At 33.5% G+C, this 21285-nt stretch overlaps 2 protein-coding genes and 1 long non-coding RNA gene across 10 annotated transcripts; all 3 read right to left on the bottom strand.

The window, feature by feature from the left end:
* Positions 1–1006: 1006 nt before the first annotated feature.
* LOC112285163 (uncharacterized) lies at positions 1007–4553 on the bottom strand. Of its 8 annotated transcripts, none has more exons than XR_016504184.1 (7): positions 3924–4553; positions 3629–3710; positions 3238–3393; positions 2768–2935; positions 2262–2426; positions 1896–1985; positions 1007–1719 (listed from the first exon to the last, which is right to left on the bottom strand). XR_016504184.1 is itself a non-coding variant. In XM_024525764.3 (7 exons), exons 1-7 carry the CDS (start codon positions 4326–4328, stop codon positions 1633–1635), a joined length of 1149 nt encoding a protein of 382 aa, XP_024381532.1. In that variant the 5' UTR covers positions 4329–4513; the 3' UTR covers positions 1007–1632. The 8 variants fall into 8 exon arrangements, 6 of the variants coding, with proteins under 6 accessions (XP_024381532.1, XP_090108087.1, XP_024381531.1 ...); XR_016504185.1 differs by having other exon boundaries at positions 3629–3704; positions 3924–4514; XM_024525764.3 differs by having other exon boundaries at positions 1896–1981; positions 3924–4513.
* Positions 4554–7677: 3124 nt separating this feature from the next.
* LOC112284401 (uncharacterized) lies at positions 7678–11649 on the bottom strand. Its single transcript, XM_090252245.1, has 10 exons — positions 11245–11649; positions 10915–10996; positions 10524–10679; positions 10054–10221; positions 9548–9712; positions 9269–9363; positions 8891–9015; positions 8681–8786; positions 8305–8463; positions 7678–8125 (listed from the first exon to the last, which is right to left on the bottom strand). The coding sequence occupies exons 1-10, from the start codon at positions 11647–11649 to the stop codon at positions 8063–8065; spliced, it is 1524 nt and encodes a 507-aa protein (XP_090108371.1). The 3' UTR covers positions 7678–8062.
* A 5823-nt stretch (positions 11650–17472) lies between these two features.
* Positions 17473–19374, bottom strand: LOC112284527 (uncharacterized). Its single transcript, XR_002970440.3, has 3 exons — positions 19041–19374; positions 18111–18934; positions 17473–17861 (listed from the first exon to the last, which is right to left on the bottom strand). It is a non-coding gene; the product is annotated as an uncharacterized LOC112284527 (long non-coding RNA).
* Positions 19375–21285: the final 1911 nt, after the last annotated feature.

The raw sequence follows: 21285 nt of genomic DNA, 5'->3' as shown, positions 1-21285 counted from the left end.
AGGAAGTTTCTAGGAAGCTTCCATATTAAATATTATAGAATTAATTTACTTTTACCTACTTTTACTTACTTCTACCTATTTCTATATATAATTATTAGCTTACATGATTATGTCCGAGACATGTGGTAGTATTTTTATTTTGTATTTTCTTTTATTATGGATTTGAAAATATGCCATCAAATGTTTGCACTTGGCCATAGGCTATAGAACCATTCAAATGATACATACAATATTCTAAATCATTGAATTGGTTGTTCTTCATTCAAAAATTCATGATGATTCATCTTTGTCTTAAGAAGATTCAAATGTGCATTGCTTCTAATTTTCATATAGGTATTTGAAACCAAGATTTATAATTTGCTCGATTATATACATGTAAGAATCATGTCTAATTTTTCATAATGTTTGTGATTATCATATATTCATCACTTAATTTCTATTTTGATATAAGTTCTTTTTATAAAAAATATAAAATTTGATATATACTTATCAATAGGAATTCTTTTTTATATAATGTTATACCTAATTATGATTCATGATAGCTTTCTTGACGAATAAATCATTCTTTTTCATGTTCTTAAGAAAAAAAATCAAATACAAAAAAATTAAATAATTCTTTTTAAATTTATTACTAAGTAATACAAGCTAAAACTATTTATAACTCCTTGCTTCAATATAACCTAGTTTTATACCAAGAATTGACAAACAAATTTAAAGATTCTAAGAACTTTTTTCTACTATTTTGCTAAATTTTGCAAAGTTATGTATTACAATGTTGAATTAAGACACCATCCAAAACCTAGTGGACAAAAAAATAATCTTCTAATTTTGCAATCAAATCTAAAATAAACTTGATGAAATAAAATGAAATGAAAAATTTATGAGGACATCTCATCAATAAGTACAGATATGAGCAAGAGTAAAAACTCAAATAAATAAATAAATGATTAATTCTAATTTTGCAAGAAACAAGAAAACCTTGAAGATTTTTTTAGTCACATTGAAATGGTCATGAAGCAATTGTAAAACTCTATTCCAAATTTGATATAAGAAACAATATATATCAATTAAAGTAGAACAATAAATAGAAAATAGAGTAAAAGGATATGCAAACCTTGTTTGGAGCTAAATTTAAGTATAACTGGTTTAAAGCAGTCTTATCATGTTAACCACAGGCTCTTTGTAAATATTAGGGTTTAGCACTTCATCCTTAAATGTCCTTGGTGTTGCACAGTTGTAGTTTATTTCCCTCCGTTCGTGTCTTTAATCTTCCACGACAGCACACTTGTTGCCAGCATCTTGTATCTCCTTTTAGTGAACATTCATCCGTGATCGCCGCTTCAATCTCACACCTTGCTTGCACATCTGATTCTTCCAGCGATAATGTTCCAGTTGATTTACAACTTATTCATTGATCTAAATCCAAGATTTGATCCCATGCAGACAATTACCCAGTGTCAACAGGAATAGCCCTTTTGACATTTTCCACAGTGAATGGGCAATGCATTTGTTTGCCCACATTCCACATCGTTCGCTTTTGCTTTGTTGTCTTCATCGCATACAACAAGTGGATATAGGAGTACAGTCTCAGCCAGCAAATAATCCAATTCATCCATGGCCTCTTTAACCTTGTCAGGATCCTGACCACGGCTTGGAGGCGGCTTCTCGGAACACTCCGCAAGAATGACAGGACATTACCGTCAAAGAACGACGCAGTTTCTGACATCACCACTAAATAATTCTACTTAAAAGTCTCGCCGGATCGGAAAACGTTACATGCAAAAACAAAATTTGAAACCCAATCATAACTCCAGTGCAGCAAATTTTGGTGACGCGTGCGTGTAAACATCTACTTGATGCAAGTTTGGACAGATCCGCGATTCGGATAAACTTACACTTGTTGCCGAGAAATGTCCAGATGCGTTGATTAGTTGATTATGTACAAATGCTTCCAAAATCCTAAAACCGTACCTCTTTATTCCTTTCTTCAACAGATTTGCAAAAGAAAAAAGTCAGCATGGAATGGGCAAAAGCTTTTCGATATCCTCAAGTTCATCATAAAATGAATCGTCGTCATCTGGTGAATGAAAAACAACCAACTCAACATTTCGGGTAGTAAAAGTATGAGTTGGATTTCAACAATGCGTCAGCGAATGCAGACATCTGATCGCGAACTTCCAAATCCATCACACCTAAGATATACCGCCACACCCGCACTCGTACATAACATTTGCTGAAGCAAGTTGGTAACAACTGCTCACCTTTCACCTTGCGTGATATTCCACTCACCGCTTCTTCCATTCTCTCAACATTTTCGCGACTTCCAGGTGTTATCGTCGGCGCCAATTCCTTCACTTTCTGTACTCCGCTTCCTAGTGACTTGAGAGCATCCTCAGTGTCGCTAGAAGGCGGCACCTTGAAACGATCTGCAGGAATGACACATCATTACAATGGAAGAACGGCACAGATTCCAACATCAACACGAAATGATTCTACACAAAATTCTTCCCAGATTAGAAACACACTACCCCTAGTCGTCATCACATTGAATTTTGGTTTTCTGATTCAACTCCCATAGCAGAGTGGCACCCCCAGACGTTTATGCGGCAGAAGCTGAATTTTCGTCAAAGGCGGTGTTTGCGCAGCGAAAGCGCTGCGACTACATACACTGGATCGCGAACTCTCAAGCCAACACAACTTAGAAATACCGCCACACCTCCACATGTATAACTTTATTTTCTAAAGCAAGTTCGTAACAACTGCTCACCTTCCACCTCGCGTGCTTTTGCATAATACGCTTTTTCGCATGCATCGAGTACATATCGATATACATTTCCACCAACCATATCCTTCAGTTCATTCATAGCTCCTCGAAACTTGTGATGATCCTGACTACAGCTTGGAGGCGGCTTCTCAAAACGCTCCGCAGGAATGACTGAACATCATAATGAAAGGACGAAATAGTTTCTTACATCACCTCTGAATGCTTTTAACATAAAAATCTCGCCAACTTAGACAAGATACAACCCCAAGACGTCTTCGAATATAATATTGTGTCTCTGATACAACTCGCACTGCAGAGTGGCGTCCCCTGATGTTTATACGGCAGAGGCTGAATCGTCGTCAAAAGCGGCGTCTATGCAGCGAAAGCGCTGCGACTACACACGTTGGATTGCTCTCAATCCCACCACAACCAAGAAATACCGCCACATCCCCAAATGCGTAATAAATGTGTACCTTCCAGCTTGCGTTCCATTGCATTGTACTCTTCTTCGCATACCGCAAGTTTGTTGCGAAATGCAGGTTCATCCGAATACTCCTTCAGATAAACCACAGCCTTTCGAAAATCGTCAGCACCCTTACCACGGCTAGGAGGCGACACCTCGGAACATTCTGCAAGGACGGCACAGTTATTGACATCACTTCGGAATGATTCCACCTAAAACTTTCACCGGGTTATAAAAAACACACAACCCCACATCGTCTCCGAGTAGATTTTTTGTTTTCTGACGCAACTCGCGTTGCAGAGTCGCATCGAGAGACGTTTTATGCGACACAACCCGATTTCTCGTCAAACAACAAACCACGATTCCACTAGAACAAGACGCACAATGAGATGATGACTTACCAGCGACCGGGCCCTTCTGCGAGGCATCATTCCTTGACGGAGTGGCGTCATGTGACGAACGCTTAGGCTCCGCAACCTGGTCCTAAGAAGCGACAAGACATGGTATGTTGTAGCTGAACAGTTGGGTAAGAATAGAAGTGATGAACATGACTTGCTCGGATTGAGAAATTGGATTATCTAAATGACCAACGTACGCAGCACTTCATTCCGCCGATCATCCTGAACGAGTAGCTAGGTCTGATTCCACGATTGAAACAGAAAACTCAACGTATTGAGAGAGCGTCCTGAAGCTCACCGGATGTTGTCGGTGGAATTCCAATGGCCGTGTCGATGCTGTGCGCACACATTTATTCCCCGGAAGTTTTCGGTGGGATTTTATTGCCTTTTTCGTTTCTCGGTGTATATGTTCCAGCAACACTGATTCATCGAGTCCTATCTCCCCGTTGTTCTCCGCAAACAAAGTATCAGGTAATTCGCATTCAAGATAGCAACACGGATGATTCAGAGAGTAGTTCCTCCGACCTCCTACGAGTCGTCTGCACTGGTCTTCAACAATCTTCACATTGTCTTTAAACAACTCCAGGTCGACGTCTGTCTTACAGACTTTTCTGGAATACAACTTAGTCTCTATGAAATCAGGAACCTTGAAGCGCACACAACAGCGTTTGAGCGCACGCACATTCTGTTCAGGGTTATTCATATCTCAGTCTCAACATTACCTAGCGACTCTGCACCTCGACACAGTCACCGCAACCTCCGAACAGCAGCACAGCTCGACGCTACTGAACTCTTGAAAGCATACGCTTCAAAATTGACATGAGTTGGCGTTAGCATCGACACGGAGCACCAAAAATCGAACCTTGCGAGTGTCGTCGAAAAATTGCAAAAACAAAGAGAAATGCAAACCTAGACACATGCCGACAAAAGTGAGGCTCCGCATTGTGCTTGGGGGAATATTGGAATCACCAATACTGAATCCACACTCACAGTAAAATTCTTGTAGGTTAATATCTGCTGCCCGAATGAAGACCCGTTCCTGGTCTGCAATGCTATCCTTCACTGCTGGGGCATAGAGCCAAGGATGGGTGGGGGTTCCTTGAGTATCTTTTCCTGAATTTTAAATAGACTGCATGTGCAAGAGAGTTTGGTATATTAGTTTTGTTTTGCATCAGGTCTCTGGTATATACCCAAAGTTTCAAAATGTGCTACTAAATTAATTTTGAATTTAATCAAATAAGGTAGCATGTGAAATGATATTAAACACTTACATTGTTTTGGTAATCAAGAATGTAAAATTGGATTGCGTGCAATAAATTGCTTTGAAAGTACCACAAAAAGGTCACAGAATTTGGAACTGTAAATAAAAATTGATAAGTATATGTTGAAATAGCAAGAAAATGTTAACATTTTTCGATTTTTTTTATAGAATGAATGATAAAAATTAACTCAATATTCGTAAATATTAAATATAAAAATAAATATTTAATTAGATGTAGTTAAAATTCAGTACATTATTTGGATGATTTAGAGCAATTTTTTCGGACATGCTGGACAGCTATTATAAAAATAGATGTTTTTGTAAATATTTATATAAAGGCTAAGGATTTGGATGCCTACTAAGCACTATGAAGAACTATTAAGAAAATTTGTATGACTACTATAATAAGGAAAAAGTATTTAATTTTTAGAAAGTTAAACAAATAAATAGAAAATATAAATAATAGAATCAAACGAATTAAAAATACTTTTAAGATTGTATCACAAACCCTATTGTATTATGGTAATAAACAATGATATTTCCTTTTATTTCTATAAAGTAATATCAAAAAATTCTAATTCTACTAAATGTTTCCAATAGCTAATCCTCAAAACACTTTAAATGTGCAAAATTTTCTTGGTTTATTATTGTGTATTCCTAAAATTTCATCTTCTTAGGATATATTAATCAAAGGATATTCTTGTTAGATTTGTAATATAATTTTGTACTATTCTACTATGTAATTAAAACACAATCTCAATATAAACTTGCAATGAAAATTTTCCATGATGTCTTAAAAGTATATAAAGATTCTTTGGAACACTATAGAAGATGTTTTAGATTTAAGAAACAAACATTTGAAGTTTAAAATAAATAATTAAAGTAGTTATTTTTTAAAAAATATCAAAAAAAAATATTAAAATCTAAGTTGGCATAAGATAAAAGATTAAAATATAAGAATCAAATATCAATGTGATAACTCAATGTCTCTAACATGCAAATAAGAATTAGTTTAATTTTATATAAACTAGTTAAGAATGTAAGTAAATGAATAGATTTCATAGTTAAATTTTGTTGTTAGTAAAAAAAAAATTGGTACTATATATAATATTTTTTTAGAAGAATCTTATAGTTTGAATTTTTTTTAGAATAAGAGTTTTATAAATAGCATTATAATCTAATTAAATATTTTTATGAGTATGTTAAATTAAATAATAGATAAAATAAAAATAAATAAATTAATTAATATCATTAAAGAGAAAAAAATACTTTAAATTTTGACAAATTTTCATTAATACCTTATAATAATTTTTAAAACACTTACAAATAATATTTTTTAAAGATTTCTTAAGAATTTATTTTAAAATAAGATACTACTTGACTAAAATATAATTTACATTCAGGTATGTAAAAAATCCAAAAGAAATGAAGAAAAAACTATTCAATTATAAATATCTAAATCTATAAACATAATAAGTTTAATTTTTGATTTAAATATTTTCGAAAAATGATTTTCTTAAAATATCATTTTAATTATTTTTTCATAAGAATCATACTATTATGTGTATTAATGATTATTGCAAAAGAAGAATAATTTTTTACACAGTTTAATTACTATTTTTAGATAAAAGACTTATCAAAGTTCTTGTGATCTAAATCAGGGTTTTGTTTTTTTTTTATAACCATGAATTTTAATAAATGTTTGTATAAAAAGATAAAACCAAAGATGGTGCAAAAATAATCTTAGACTCATATATGAAGAATTTTTAAAATAAGCCTACATTCAATTAGGAGAAGAAGATAAAATATATATATATATATATATATATATATATTAACAAACAAACAAACAAAAAATAAATATAAAAAAATAAATTATACATGATTATTTCACTTGAATTTGAGAGGTGTACAAATGCCGGTCTCTTCTACTGGCAAGACATGGATAGATGCTGATTGCATGGCCTGAGTCCCAGTGCCTCGAATTAAGGTAGCAAACACCTCGCGACTACGAGAAACATGCTTAGCAGCACCACTATCAACTATGCACTTGTCTGCTTGTTCTAGATCCATGCTACAAAGATCGACGTCAAATAAATTTGATTCAATCTGATTGTGTCGTTGGGGTAGAGTCACTGTATTTCTTGATCATCAGATTCAAGTCGAATTTCGATCAGTGATTTTGGAACCCCCTGCCACCTCATCTACCACGGTTACGATGATCCCGAGCACTTTTGGCTATTTCGCAGGCCAGCTCAGAACAGGTGCGCATGAGGTGGTTGCCTTCTTTGCAGAAGTTACATTGAAGATTTTTGTGACGTCTGCCTCCTGGATTGTTGGAACGTCGGTGGTTGGTGTTGGCATGGTGTTCTGCGTGATGTCCGTCGGCAGGAAGAGATAGATTTTGCATGTGGACGGCGAGTGCATCCTCCTTGGTGGTGGTCGTGCCACGAAGTTGTGCGCGGGTTTCAGCTTGCAGAAGATGAGCAACCAGATTAGCGAAGGATGGCATGGTATGCAGTCCAAGGATGTTTTGGTACACGCTATCCATATTGGGGGGGAGCGTATTGACAATACGATCTACTAGCTCAACATCAAGAACTGGGTCACCGAGTCCTCTGAGCTCAAACTGGATTTCTTGAATATGGCGAACAAACTCTCAAACTCATGCTCCCTCTGGTAAAAGCATGAAGCAAAGCTTATCTTTGAGTATCAATTTGCTTGCATTGCTATGCTGCTAGTTAAGCTGAGCAAGCAGAGTCCAGGCTACGATGGGATCAATGCACTTGGGAACACTAGAAAACACGTTTTCTTTTACTGAAATAAAGATGGAATGAAGACCCTTGACTCGTTCAACAGCTACATTAGGAGCTTCTCCAAGCTGGGGAGGATTCCCTCGGTGAGGATCCACATATCTCCATGTTTCCTCTTTCATTAAAAGTAATTTTATTCAGACCTTCCAAGTCTGATAGTTTGTTCCATCAAGCTTAAAAGTCTCTAAAAGAGAACCAGTTGCCATGGAAGATCACACTAACTATCGTTCAAAATAGACGTAAAGACTCAACTTGTCAGACGAACTGTGTCTCTTTCTGACTCTCCAATTTATGACGCACAGACGACTATCGCTAAAAGGTAATAGAAGACAGGACTGGATCCTATTCCCGCTTCCAACATAATCAGGTAAGCCAAGTGCTAAAATAATTCTCCCAAAGAGCGCTTAATTGGTCATCTTGTGGATGCTGCACACACCAAGGCCAACGTTGGCAACATCTCGTGCATAGGAGACCAAAACTGGTGATTATGTAATTCTTATGCTCATGCAAGGTATAAGCACAGCCCACTTGCCACACTTTTCTCACCACAAACTCTTTGAAATCCAGGCAAACAAGCAGGCAATTAATCGCCAATGACCATTTACCATCAGAGGATCTCCGAAACCAGGAATGTCTTGAAATGGGTCGTCCGCTTGAATAAAGGTACAAGTACTCGTGTTCCACGCCTGACAACCTCCAGCAGGGTTCTCCTGTGACACTACTATATTGTCCAATTCCTCACCGGACGGGCCACCTGTTGAATACTAACCAACCGACGCAATATTTCAAGTACCAAACGCATAAATTCCATGCTCAACAATGCATCAACGATCAAACACCAGCCTATCCATTCTAATTCAGAATCCTTCCCTTGAATACCAACTAAGCCATCTGCAAGTCACTATCACTTCATAATCACACCTCCACTTTATCCCACTACCACAACTGCATCATTCATAAAAGCACCAAACAAAGACATACCTTGAAATTGGTCTTCAGTTTGCATGAGAGTATTAGGACTGGGATAGCACTCGGGTACCTCTGCCAGATCTTTGGGGTATTGGGAGTCAAAGCAATCTTCTGCACGCTGCACATGTCAAGGACAAAGATGGCATCAATTCGTGCTTAGATGTCCATATGACTATTTTGTATTCAAAATCCTCATACAAAGCATAAACACAGCCCGCTTACCACACTGTATTCCATGGCACCAAAGTCCGAGGAACGCGGCTGACAGGACCGCCTGTTCTTCCACGAATCATCCTCTGGACCATTGCTTGCAGAGAGCTTCGGTAAAGGAGCAGGTGGTATCTCGTCTGCACATGTGCCATCCCGAAAATCCTGTCAGGGCATTGACAACGTGCAAAAGCTCTCAAAAACTGATTTCATCAAGCTCAATTTTATCTTTTATTCACAACTGAGCTCTCTATGAAAAATCATTGCATACTCCACACAGCACGATAAGAAGCACATGTTTTACGAGAACAGGTCATTCCACATTTTTTACACTAAAAACTATTCAAATAGCCACGCATTGAAACCAGAAACAAATCACCAATGACCACTCACTATCGTAAGATTCTCGCTGGGTTCAGTTCGAACCACTTCACCCGGCTTAAGAGTTTCCATATCCCCAACCTCATCATAAAATGAATCGTCGTCATCTGGTGAATGAAAAACAACCAACTCAACATTTCGGGTAGTAAAAGTATGAGTTGGATTTCAACAATGCGTCAGCGAATGCAGACATCTGATCGCGAACTTCCAAATCCATCACACCTAAGATATACCGCCACACCCGCACTCGTACATAACATTTGCTGAAGCAAGTTGGTAACAACTGCTCACCTTTCACCTTGCGTGATATTCCACTCACCGCTTCTTCCATTCTCTCAACATTTTCGCGACTTCCAGGTGTTATCGTCGGCGCCAATTCCTTCACTTTCTGTACTCCGCTTCCTAGTGACTTGAGAGCATCCTCAGTGTCGCTAGAAGGCGGCACCTTGAAACGATCTGCAGGAATGACACATCATTACAATGGAAGAACGGCACAGATTCCAACATCAACACGAAATGATTCTACACAAAATTCTTCCCAGATTAGAAACACACTACCCCTAGTCGTCATCACATTGAATTTTGGTTTTCTGATTCAACTCCCATAGCAGAGTGGCACCCCCAGACGTTTATGCGGCAGAAGCTGAATTTTCGTCAAAGGCGGTGTTTGCGCAGCGAAAGCGCTGCGACTACATACACTGGATCGCGAACTCTCAAGCCAACACAACTTAGAAATACCGCCACACCTCCACATGTATAACTTTATTTTCTAAAGCAAGTTCGTAACAACTGCTCACCTTCCACCTCGCGTGCTTTTGCATAATACGCTTTTTCGCATGCATCGAGTACATATCGATATACATTTCCACCAACCATATCCTTCAGTTCATTCATAGCTCCTCGAAACTTGTGATGATCCTGACTACAGCTTGGAGGCGGCTTCTCAAAACGCTCCGCAGGAATGACTGAACATCATAATGAAAGGACGAAATAGTTTCTTACATCACCTCTGAATGCTTTTAACATAAAAATCTCGCCAACTTAGACAAGATACAACCCCAAGACGTCTTCGAATATAATATTGTGTCTCTGATACAACTCGCACTGCAGAGTGGCGTCCCCTGATGTTTATACGGCAGAGGCTGAATCGTCGTCAAAAGCGGCGTCTATGCAGCGAAAGCGCTGCGACTACACACGTTGGATTGCTCTCAATCCCACCACAACCAAGAAATACCGCCACATCCCCAAATGCGTAATAAATGTGTACCTTCCAGCTTGCGTTCCATTGCATTGTACTCTTCTTCGCATACCGCAAGTTTGTTGCGAAATGCAGGTTCATCCGAATACTCCTTCAGATAAACCACAGCCTTTCGAAAATCGTCAGCACCCTTACCACGGCTAGGAGGCGACACCTCGGAACATTCTGCAAGGACGGCACAGTTATTGACATCACTTCGGAATGATTCCACCTAAAACTTTCACCGGGTTATAAAAAACACACAACCCCACATCGTCTCCGAGTAGATTTTTTGTTTTCTGACGCAACTCGCGTTGCAGAGTCGCATCGAGAGACGTTTTATGCGACACAACCCGATTTCTCGTCAAACAACAAACCACGATTCCACTAGAACAAGACGCACAATGAGATGATGACTTACCAGCGACCGGGCCCTTCTGCGAGGCATCATTCCTTGACGGAGTGGCGTCATGTGACGAACGCTTAGGCTCCGCAACCTGGTCCTAAGAAGCGACAAGACATGGTATGTTGTAGCTGAACAGTTGGGTAAGAATAGAAGTGATGAACATGACTTGCTCGGATTGAGAAATTGGATTATCTAAATGACCAACGTACGCAGCACTTCATTCCGCCGATCATCCTGAGCAGGTAGCTATGTCTAATGCGACCATCGAAACAGAAATGCATCGAATTCGTAGAGCATCATCTAACTTACGTGAATTTTTCGGTGGGTCTCGGATATTCTTTACACGTCATTGCGTAAGTAATCCTTCAAAATCTTTTGTTTATCAGGCAGAATTTCCAGCTTCCCGTTCGAATCCGTGAAAAGACCAGAAGGAAATTCGACTAATCTAGAGCATTCTTCACATCTCGCAATGCGCTTGCTCTGCATTCTTGCCATTTCTCTACACTTACACTCTATCGTCTTGACGACATCATAATGAACGCTTAGCTTGATTCCTGAATACGTTGCTGGCGCATAGGACTTGAACTGTAGGCCATCATCAACAGCAAAACGGACACACCCGAAATGACGTTCAGGAGCCTTCGAGCGCTTACTCCATCGAACAGTCTTCAATCGCTTTATTTGATCAGGAGTCTTCGTCTCAGTTACACTTAACGACCTTGACACCTCCGAGGAATCGCACACCACCATAATTGTAGTTTAATTCAAAATTCCTTTAACTTAGTTATTTCAGTAGTTGTAGTAAATAAAAATTATGTTTTTCAATTACATTACAGAAACATAAATGGTTCTATTGTAATGCACTAATTATTTTTTTTCTTCTTTTCTTTTCTTTTCTTTCTTTCTTGTCTTTTCTTAATCAACATTTCTTTAAGAATGATCAATTTTTGACTTAGCAACTACAAATTATACTTTTACAACTTTTTCATGGCCGATGGCACAAGTTTTCACTAGTTTTATATAAGCTAATTAAGAATATAAGTAAATGAATAGATTTTAAAGCTAAATTTAGTTTCTAGTAAAAATATTGGTCTTACATACAAAAATTGGATTGATTCAAGTAAAAATTTTATTTTAAACATTTTTAGAGCAAGAATTTTTCTAATTGGTATCATAGTACAATTAAAAAATTTTATGAGTGTGTCAAATGAAAAATAGACAAAATAAAATGAAAATAAATAGCATAGTACAGGAAAGACATTTTTAACTTTTAAAAATTTTGCATTAAAATTTTACAATTGTATTAAATCTTATTAAAAAAATATTTTAAAATAAGATATTTCTAAAATAATAATTATTTAATTTAAATATATATATATAAACATAATATACTCAAATTGGGAAAACAAATACTTTTGAGTGGAAAATTTTCAATTTATTTTCTTTTAATATCAATTTCTGAAAAAATATATATATATTACAAGACATATATTATGATGTATTTTAATGATTCTTGCAAAAATTAGAATAATATGTGTTTACACAGTTGAATTACTATTTTTAGACAAATGACTTAACAAAGATATATACATCTAAATCATGATTTTTATTTTTATTTTTACTTTTTTTTAATAACCATGGAATTCAAAAAGTGTGTAAAAAAGATAAAACCATAGATAGTGGAAAAACAGTCTCAGACTCATTGTAAGAAGAATTTTTAAAATAAGCATATATATAATTATTAGAAAGAAAAAAGAGATATATAGATATATATATATATATATATACATGTGAAAAAATAAAATAATAATTTTTTTGAATTAAATTACACATGCTTATTTTAACTTTGTATTAAAGGTTTTGATATTATTTAGTTAATTTTTATCTCTCATATAAATGTTGTTTCATTTTACCATACTTCATATCAACTTTAATTTTTTCATATAATTAATATTTTTATGTTTTTGTTTCTCTATCTTTTTGTGATACAAAGTGTTTTTGCATATCGCAATAGGATTTGTATGTTGTGGATGTTTTAAAGCATTACAAACAACAATTTTTAGGATAGCCATGTGTGATAAACATCTGAAATTGGAAAGCAGATAGTGTCGTACAATTTCATGGATTATTTAACACATCAGAAGGCAAATCATCACACCAAGCCCATCACACCAAGCCCTGATCACTCAAGGACTACCCATAAAAAATAAATTAATTAATAAATTAATAATCATCCCGCCCAAGGATTGGACCATCATGGGGCTCCAATAGCATGCTGCTATTTTGAGCGCATGCAATTGGGCCACCGCACCAAAATGACCATGCATCCCTAGCGTTGACATTGATTTTGAACAAGCTTCCTAAATGTGTACCATATGTTTAACTTGTGCCACAAGTGGTCAATATGTGCAATACATGGCCAACTTGTTAACTAAGTTTTCAACCTATCAATCACTTATAGACACGTATAAAGACAAAGTTGAGTCTATTATGCTTCTAAATAGCTTTTCCTCAAGATATTATTAAGTTATTTATTTTTACTTACTCTTCATACTATACAAGTAATTATTAGAATAAATATGTATATTTGTGACATTTTATAGTAAATTTTAACTTTACAATTCAAAATAATTCACATGTTGTTTAAAAATATCTTTTCAAAAATTTTGAATAATATTAGTAAGCTTATAATTATATTAAGTATTCCCTGTTGCTCTTAAAAAATCCTAAAAATATCATGCTATACTCTAATCAATTCTAAATAAATCTTAAATATCCTATTTAAATCCTAATAAAATCTTGACTAATATCAAATAAATCATAAAGAGATCCTAACTAAATCTTAGCTTTTTTTAATTAAATGTTAACTAAATTCTAATAAAATTTTGAGTAAATTGTAGCTAATCTTCATCAAATCTCAAGTATATTGTAACCAATATTAAATAAATATAAATAAAACCTTAAAAATATTAATAAATCCAAATTCAATTATATATAAATTCTATAAAAAATTTAAAACCTTAATAGTTATTAATTATATTATTTAATATTATTTATAAAATTATAATTTTTAATCTATTAATTGAAAAGTATCACACAAATTTTTTAAACAACTATATTTACAAATTTAAAGAAAATACTTCTAATTTACTTAAATATAGGCCATCTTCTTTTCCTAATCTTTATGTCAATCTTCTATTGTTAAAAATTATCTTTTGTACTATTTTCTTACTCTTAAAATTTGCATAAATATAAAAATTAAATCAACTATTACCACTAAAAAATTAATTTTAATCCAACTAACAATTTTTTTAAATTTGTAGAAACCTTCACTAACCTTTAAAAACTAATTTTTTACATTTTAACCTACTTGAATTTTTAATGATAAATTATATAATTTTCCAATTAAATTTAATTTTATAAAACCTATTTGAGACAATCATACTGATAATTCTATAAGTTTTTATCTATAGTTCTACTCTAAAATTAATATAGTATACAAAAAGATAAACTTTATTTCATTCTCTATAAAATGAAGTTATCCAAAACAACCTTGACTTTCAAAGCTCTCACAAAACTCATTACTAATTCAAACACTTTGAAACCAATACTCAAAAAATTTCTATCATGTTTTTTATTTTTTATTTTTATTTTATTTTTTCTTACTTCTCTTTCTAATCAATAAATAAAATCTCAAATTTTTCATGGATGCAAATTTTTTGTGCCTTAAAGTTTGGTTTCAACTCTTGTTAAAAATTAGTCTTCTTCAAGTATCAATCTAAGGTTTTTTGAGATAGTTTTTGTTATTAGATAATTTTTATTTTCACCTAAATATATCTATAATTTTTTTAATCTACTTTTTTTAATCTTATTTATAGTATTAAAAATTAAATAAAATCTATTTTACCAAAAATAGTACTATTTTCTTACCTTTACATATACTTTTAAAGTGATTTTCTACTATATTTTTTAAAAATCTCTTCTATAATATAATCCTTATATTTGTCTTTTATTAATTCTATTATTGAATATTATTTTATTTTCAATTTTCATTGCCAATGTATATAATATATACATATATTAGTTATATTACTATCCAAAAATGTTATATACAAAAGTATAAAATTATTTTTTTTCTAATCAAATATAAATTTTATCTATTAAATTTTTCATTCTTATCTACACTACTTTCATTCTCAATTGTCATTGTCAATATCATCTACTAGTGCTAGAATTTGGACACTAATATTATCAAATTTTTCATTCTTATCTACACTACTTTCATTCTCAATTGTCATTGTCAATATCATCTACTAGTGCTAGAATTTGGACACTAATATTATCAACTTGTTACAATCTCTATAGTTTTTGCACTTTAAGTTTCTATCGTTTTTGTCTAATTTGAATCTAAAAAGGTATTAACTTCTAGAAGATTGTTTGTAATTATAAATTTGTATTAAATCAATGCTTTTGTACATATTTTAGATATTATTATTAGTAAAAAAAGAAATTCTTTTGATTTCTTTATTTTTAATAAAAAAAAAAAAAAAATTGTGATTATGTTTATAATTATAATAAAAGGCTTGTAATGATAAAAAATATTATTTAAATGTTACAACCAATGTAAGAATAGATTATTTCTTTTCAGTTATTCTTTAGAGAAATTAAACCATATATTCTAGTTAGATTGATAATATTGTGAATGCTTATTAGTCTTGTAATTTAATTTGGCATATTGTAATCTATTTTTTAAAAAAAGAATGGATGCTAATCAAAAGCAGTTTACAACTATATTATTGAATGCTAGTGTTGCTTCCAATGTCATTGCATAACAATGTATTGAGACGTTTACAACTTAAGGCACAAATTAAAGGTGGAAACACTTGCAAATAGGTAATTGATTAAATTTGTTGTACATTATCATTAAGAAAGAGATAAACCATAATATTAAAATTGATGTTGATTGCAAGCTTTCATAATTCTTTTTTATATTAAAAATTGCTAAAGAGATTATTAAATAACATTCATCAAACTTTGCTGATCTTCTTAATTACACTTAGAAGACAAAAAAATATTCATCTTGACTCTAAAAGATAATAATATGCTACTTGTATCTATTATATTATTACTCACTTTTGATTATTATTATATTGAACAAGTATTAAATGTGATTGTTGTATGAGATTGGATTTTCTTTTATTAACTACTCATTTTTATTTTTTTATTGTTTTATTGGTGATTAGGATGAATTGTATTATAGAGGGGTCTTAGAGAAAATAAAGAAATAATATAGAAACCACATTCTTTGGAATTGCATGATTTTTTTTATAGAAGAGGAAGTAGCCTAAATAATTATTATTCCAAACATGTTTCTAAATGCCAAAGTTTATTTATTTATATTTTTTTTGGAAAATATAAATAAACATCCTTGAAAATATAAAATCTACCATGACAAAAAATGTACAATTTGTCAAGTCTAAAAAGATGTAGTAAGCATTATATTATAGTAGAAAAAAAGAAAAATATACAAATACTTGGACTAATATTAAAAAATTGGTGGTATTACTTCTACATGTATACCTCAAAAATATGTAGTTAATTTACAAGAAAAAATATGTAAGAAATTATATCAAGAACATTCTTTATTTGAGTGTGATTATAATATCTTTTGCCAAAAAAAAGCATGTAATAATCAAATTGTGGATGAAGGTCTTGACAAGGAATCATTTTGTTGTATCTAGAAAATTAGAACTTGCAAAGTCTCAAGATGAATATGCCATCACTATACATGTTTTTAGTGCTTTTTTAGCAAGAGAGCAAAATCTAGCAAACAATATTGGTATGCAAAATTGAGTATCAACAAATGATATTGGCAATATTAATATGTGAAATAAAAAAAAAAAAAAAAAAAAAAAAAAAAAAGTGATGTAGGTAGAAATGATGGATTTAGTATATAAAATTTTTAGTTCTAACTTCTTTTTCTTTTCTTTTTTTTTTTATTATCTTTTCTTACTTTTAGCATTTAGTTAATCCAATTGTGGCAACAATGATGCCATAAGTAATTTATAAGCAACTTAGTATAGTAATTTAGAAGTGATTTTATTTTATTCAAAATTTTTATACTTATGATATTCATAAATGTTACCATTTTAAATAGACCAAGTTAAATGAATAGTCAATTTTTATTGGAAAATGTGTGTTTAGAAGCATTTTTATATTGTCCTAAAAAGCATTTTTATGGCTCATTTGATGGTCATTAGCTTTGATCTTGGATTTTGATTCTTAAATATTTTAGAACAATTGAGTTAGGTTTAGGCTCTTTGGAATTTAATGGTGGAGATTAAGCTGCTACCTTCAAGTCTTAAAACACTAATATAAGAAGGTTCATGTGCTCGTAACCAGAAGGCCAAGGCGAGTCAGAGGCTCATATTTTATAAAAATATGTCATCATAAGTTAGATTTCTATCAAGCTCAAGATCATTAAGTGGAAATCAAGGACAATATTGTGGCGCATATTTTTGTAAAAGGGGGTCTGCTGTCTTGCCAAACTGTTAGAAAGTATGCAACCCGAAGTTGTCCCCGAATAAGATTTTTAGTTTTCATGTCCAATTCGCATTGCAGGATGGCATCTACAGCTGTTTATGTCGCAGGAGCTGAATCGTCGTCAAAAGCGGCGTCTTCGCGGCGGAAGCGCTGCGACTAGTCACTGGATCCAGAAATCTAGAATCCACCACAACAAAAAAATACTGCCACACCTGCACATGCATCACTTTATTTGCTGAAGCAAGTGCATGACAACTGTATACCTTCCACCTCGCGTGCTTTTGCTTTGCACTCTTCTTCGCTTGTCGCAAGTGGAGAACGCCGTCGCGATCCAGCCAGCACATGCTTCAGTTCATTCATGGCCTGTTCAAACTTTTTAGAATCCTTATTGAGGCCTCGAGGTCATCTCTTCGAAAAATCTGCAAGAATTGACAGAGCATTGCCATAAGAGCGACTGAGTTTTCGACATCACCATAGAATGATCCCACATGAAATTCTTGCCGGCTTAAAAAACACACAACCCCAAGTCGTCTTCGAATAAAATTTTAGTTTTCTGATACAAATCGCCTAATAGAGTTGCATCGACACACGTTTATGAGGCTAAGTTGTGGTCAAACCACAAACTACGATTCCACTACAACTAGACACACAATGAGATGATGACTTACCAGCAAACATCAAAACATCCAGCAAGCGTCGAAACAAAGTACAATCTATTGACCGATTGCCGTCATGAGATGGAGATTGAGCCTCAGCCTGGTTGAAAAAAGCGACAGGACATGACGTAATCTAGCTAAAAAGATGGATAGCAACAGCAACAATAAACATGACTTGCTATGCTAAAGAAATTTGACTTCTCAAGCGACCAATCTACACGCCACGTCATTCCGCCGATCATCCTGAACAAGTAGCTAAGACTAATTCTACAATTGAAGCACAAAACTCAACTAATTCGTAGAGCGACATGAAGCATACTTCATGATGTCGGTAAGTTGCGAATGCTAATTCCGGCACTTCCAGTATGATAGGCAGCCAATTTGGTTTTTCAATATCATTAAAATATTTGAATACCATTATGCTGTTAGAAAGACTAAAATGCAATTCGTGTTCACGAGCCCGAATCCCAGAGCAGATGCTCCCAATTCCGACCTGTTGGCTACAAGTCGCCCCAACAGGCTCTACAAGAGCATCATGTGACCAAACTGGATCTCTGCCCATTTTGACACCAACCAATTATCTATATCTATGACGAGAAAGCTCGAAAAACACACAGCTGTCACGACGTGACTTCTTGCTCTTGCTATGTCCAGGTTTGTCCATGTCTCCTCGCCTACTGACCTTGCACCTCGATAGCGTCACCGCCACCTCCGAATAACCGCAGAGCACAAGCGCACGGACCTCGAAAGTTAATCTACACAAACTAGGTTTGAGTTGGCGTTCGCACCAATCTTCTTGCAGCCCTCAACAAGCTCGCCTTGGTTAAGCGCCTCGGCTTCAACAGCATAACACAACAATTAGAATAAGAGCGGATGAGGCGCTTGTTTAACCTGCAAAGAACACACAACAACTAAAACGGGTGCAACCTCAATATCACTTACAGAATCGGACGACGAGAGATTGCGCCTCAAGCTGTATTAGCGCTGACAACACGGACTGGAATGCAACCATGGGCTGGGGAGGGAACCATGGTGCTCTGGATACATCTCAGATGCAAACAGGCGCTGGGAATTCAACCATTGCTGACGGCCGCAAAACACTGTGTTTTATCCGCTTGCGTGAATCAGGACCTACACTGGGTTTACTGGGTTCATTCGGCAGATGAACACCTTGTTCCACTCCTTGTCGAGACTCCTTGCTCCACTTTTAGGACAACTTGTAGTTGCTTTGCGACCCGACCTCGTGCCATGCTCCCTGGGCAACTCCAAGTAAAGGTGCGACACCTTGCTGCTCTTCTCAGCTCCTTGGCCAATCCTGCGCACAACAAAAAAAATAAAAAATAAAATCAAAATTCTTAATGTGAATGGAATTAATTTTGGACTCATCCATGTAAGACACGCATTGATGTGGCACCCCACTTCATTATAACGCATCCATACAATCATTCTGCTAACGCTCATCTCCTAATTCAATCTTGTTGTGATGGAAGTTTTTCAGCTCATTATCAATTTTACATACACTTGATTGATATGGCCTCATTTTTATTGATGTCCAAAATCATGCATCGAAGATTTGTGATGAAGTATTGGGTTAAGTTGTTGAGAATGTTGTGTCATGGAGATGCATGGTACACTACAAGACTTATTTGTATATAAAAATACATGCTCATAACTATTTAAAAGCATTCAAAGTTTGTTCATACAAGGTTTGTATAACCAAGGGCAAAAGATAATTGATGGATAATGGAAAGGTTGAGAATAGCTTAAAGTGAAATTTTGATTATATTTAATACATTGATGTAATAAGGAAATAAAGGATATAAAGGCAGGTATTAATTCTTATGCCCTCCTAAGCATATGATAAATTTTCTAATCAATACTTTCTTTGTAAATTTCAAAGTCTCTTGTTTAGTATATTCTACATAGTAGAAGGCATGATAAAACCTTGAATTAAGTAATGTTTCATGATATCTTTTTTTAAGACATTACTAACATATTGAATACATACTATACAAAATCAACTTATTTTAAGACATTACAAACATGTTAAATATATACTATACAAAATCACCTTAAATAAGAAGTGATATTTTTAGAAGGTCCTTATATTATATTTATAAAAGTAATAAGAGCTTGTTGCATAAATATGGACTTCAATTAACAATAAAAGTTTGTAAGGAGTTGCTCTCATGTAATAAATGTTTTCTTAATATTAGACCTATACCACATATATATGAATTTTGTTAAAATAATTAAAAATCATTTTATTCTTGATTAGTCACTAAATCATAGATAAATACTTTTACAAACTATTCTACATAAGTATTTGGGTCTTTATTAAAATATTTATAAAATCTAAGGAGATTATGAAGATTTGATGCTCCTTACAATCTCAATGATACAAAAATCATGAGATTGATTTGAATATCTATAAAGTAAGTTTGATTACTTGTATTAGTTGCATTAGGTGTAAAACTTTAAAGAAAGCATAGATTCTTCTTGAGGTCTTCAATGATAATCTTTACAATGCACAATTCCATTGAAAGCTTGTGGCATATTGTCACCAACTTCTTCTAACTGATTTGTTTTAAAAACTTTATTTTTTAGCCATATTAAAAAATTAAAAAATGTATCTAGAGCTTAAAATATAGTCTATAAAAAACAAAGCTTCGTAAAACTTAAGTTTAAGTGACTAACAACTAAATATGCAATCAATTTAAGTATAAAGATTTATAAGTTAATCATTTAAGACCAAAACAAAACTTGTAAGATGGTACAAACAAAAACATATATACTTATAATTTATTTTTATTTTTATTTTATGAAATAATATAAAAATTATTTTATTTTATTTTTATAATTAAGTAAGATAAAATATTGTATTAATTTTAATATAGTAGAATCCTCTAGTAGTTAAAATCTTTCTTATAATATTAATATATGTGAATTCCATCAATACATTTAAAATCGTGGATTTATTTAAAATGTGATCTTTATTTTATTAGATATAATTTTTTCAAGATTAAAGAGTTTATTTGATAATCCAAATATTTATTAGAATTGGATCTTATAAGTTAAAAGAAACTTATTAGAAAAAGATTCAAAGTAAACAAAGACTTGATAAGTCTCAAAAGTAATCATTTCACTTGGTTCATATTTTTTCTTAATTGTAATAATCAATAATTAT

The sequence above is a fragment of the Physcomitrium patens genome, chromosome 7 (genome assembly GCF_059467195.1).
Source record: "Physcomitrium patens ecotype Gransden chromosome 7, ASM5946719v1, whole genome shotgun sequence".
Classification (NCBI taxonomy): Eukaryota; Viridiplantae; Streptophyta; class Bryopsida; order Funariales; family Funariaceae; genus Physcomitrium; species Physcomitrium patens.
The sequence above is the reverse complement of the archived record's forward strand: the minus strand, read 5'-3'. Positions and strand labels throughout refer to the sequence as shown.

Bases quoted from the DNA above. Each gene is read 5' to 3' on its own strand.
- LOC112284401 (XM_090252245.1), bottom strand. From the start codon at position 11,649: ATGGTGGTGTGCGATTCCTCGGAGGTGTCAAGGTCGTTAAGTGTAACT. The intron at 9,713-10,053 runs GTGAGCAGTTGT...TCATTCCTGCAG, and splicing joins AAAAGCACGCGAGGTGGAAG to ATCGTTTCAAGGTGCCGCCT. The intron at 8,787-8,890 runs GTAAGCGGGCTG...TGACATGTGCAG, and splicing joins GTGCCATGGAATACAGTGTG to CGTGCAGAAGATTGCTTTGA.
- LOC112285163 (XM_024525763.3), bottom strand. From the start codon at position 4,328: ATGAATAACCCTGAACAGAATGTGCGTGCGCTCAAACGCTGTTGTGTG. The intron at 2,427-2,767 runs GTGAGCAGTTGT...TCATTCCTGCAG, and splicing joins AAAAGCACGCGAGGTGGAAG to ATCGTTTCAAGGTGCCGCCT. The intron at 1,982-2,261 runs GTGAGCAGTTGT...TGTTGAAGAAAG, and splicing joins AATATCACGCAAGGTGAAAG to GAATAAAGAGGTACGGTTTT.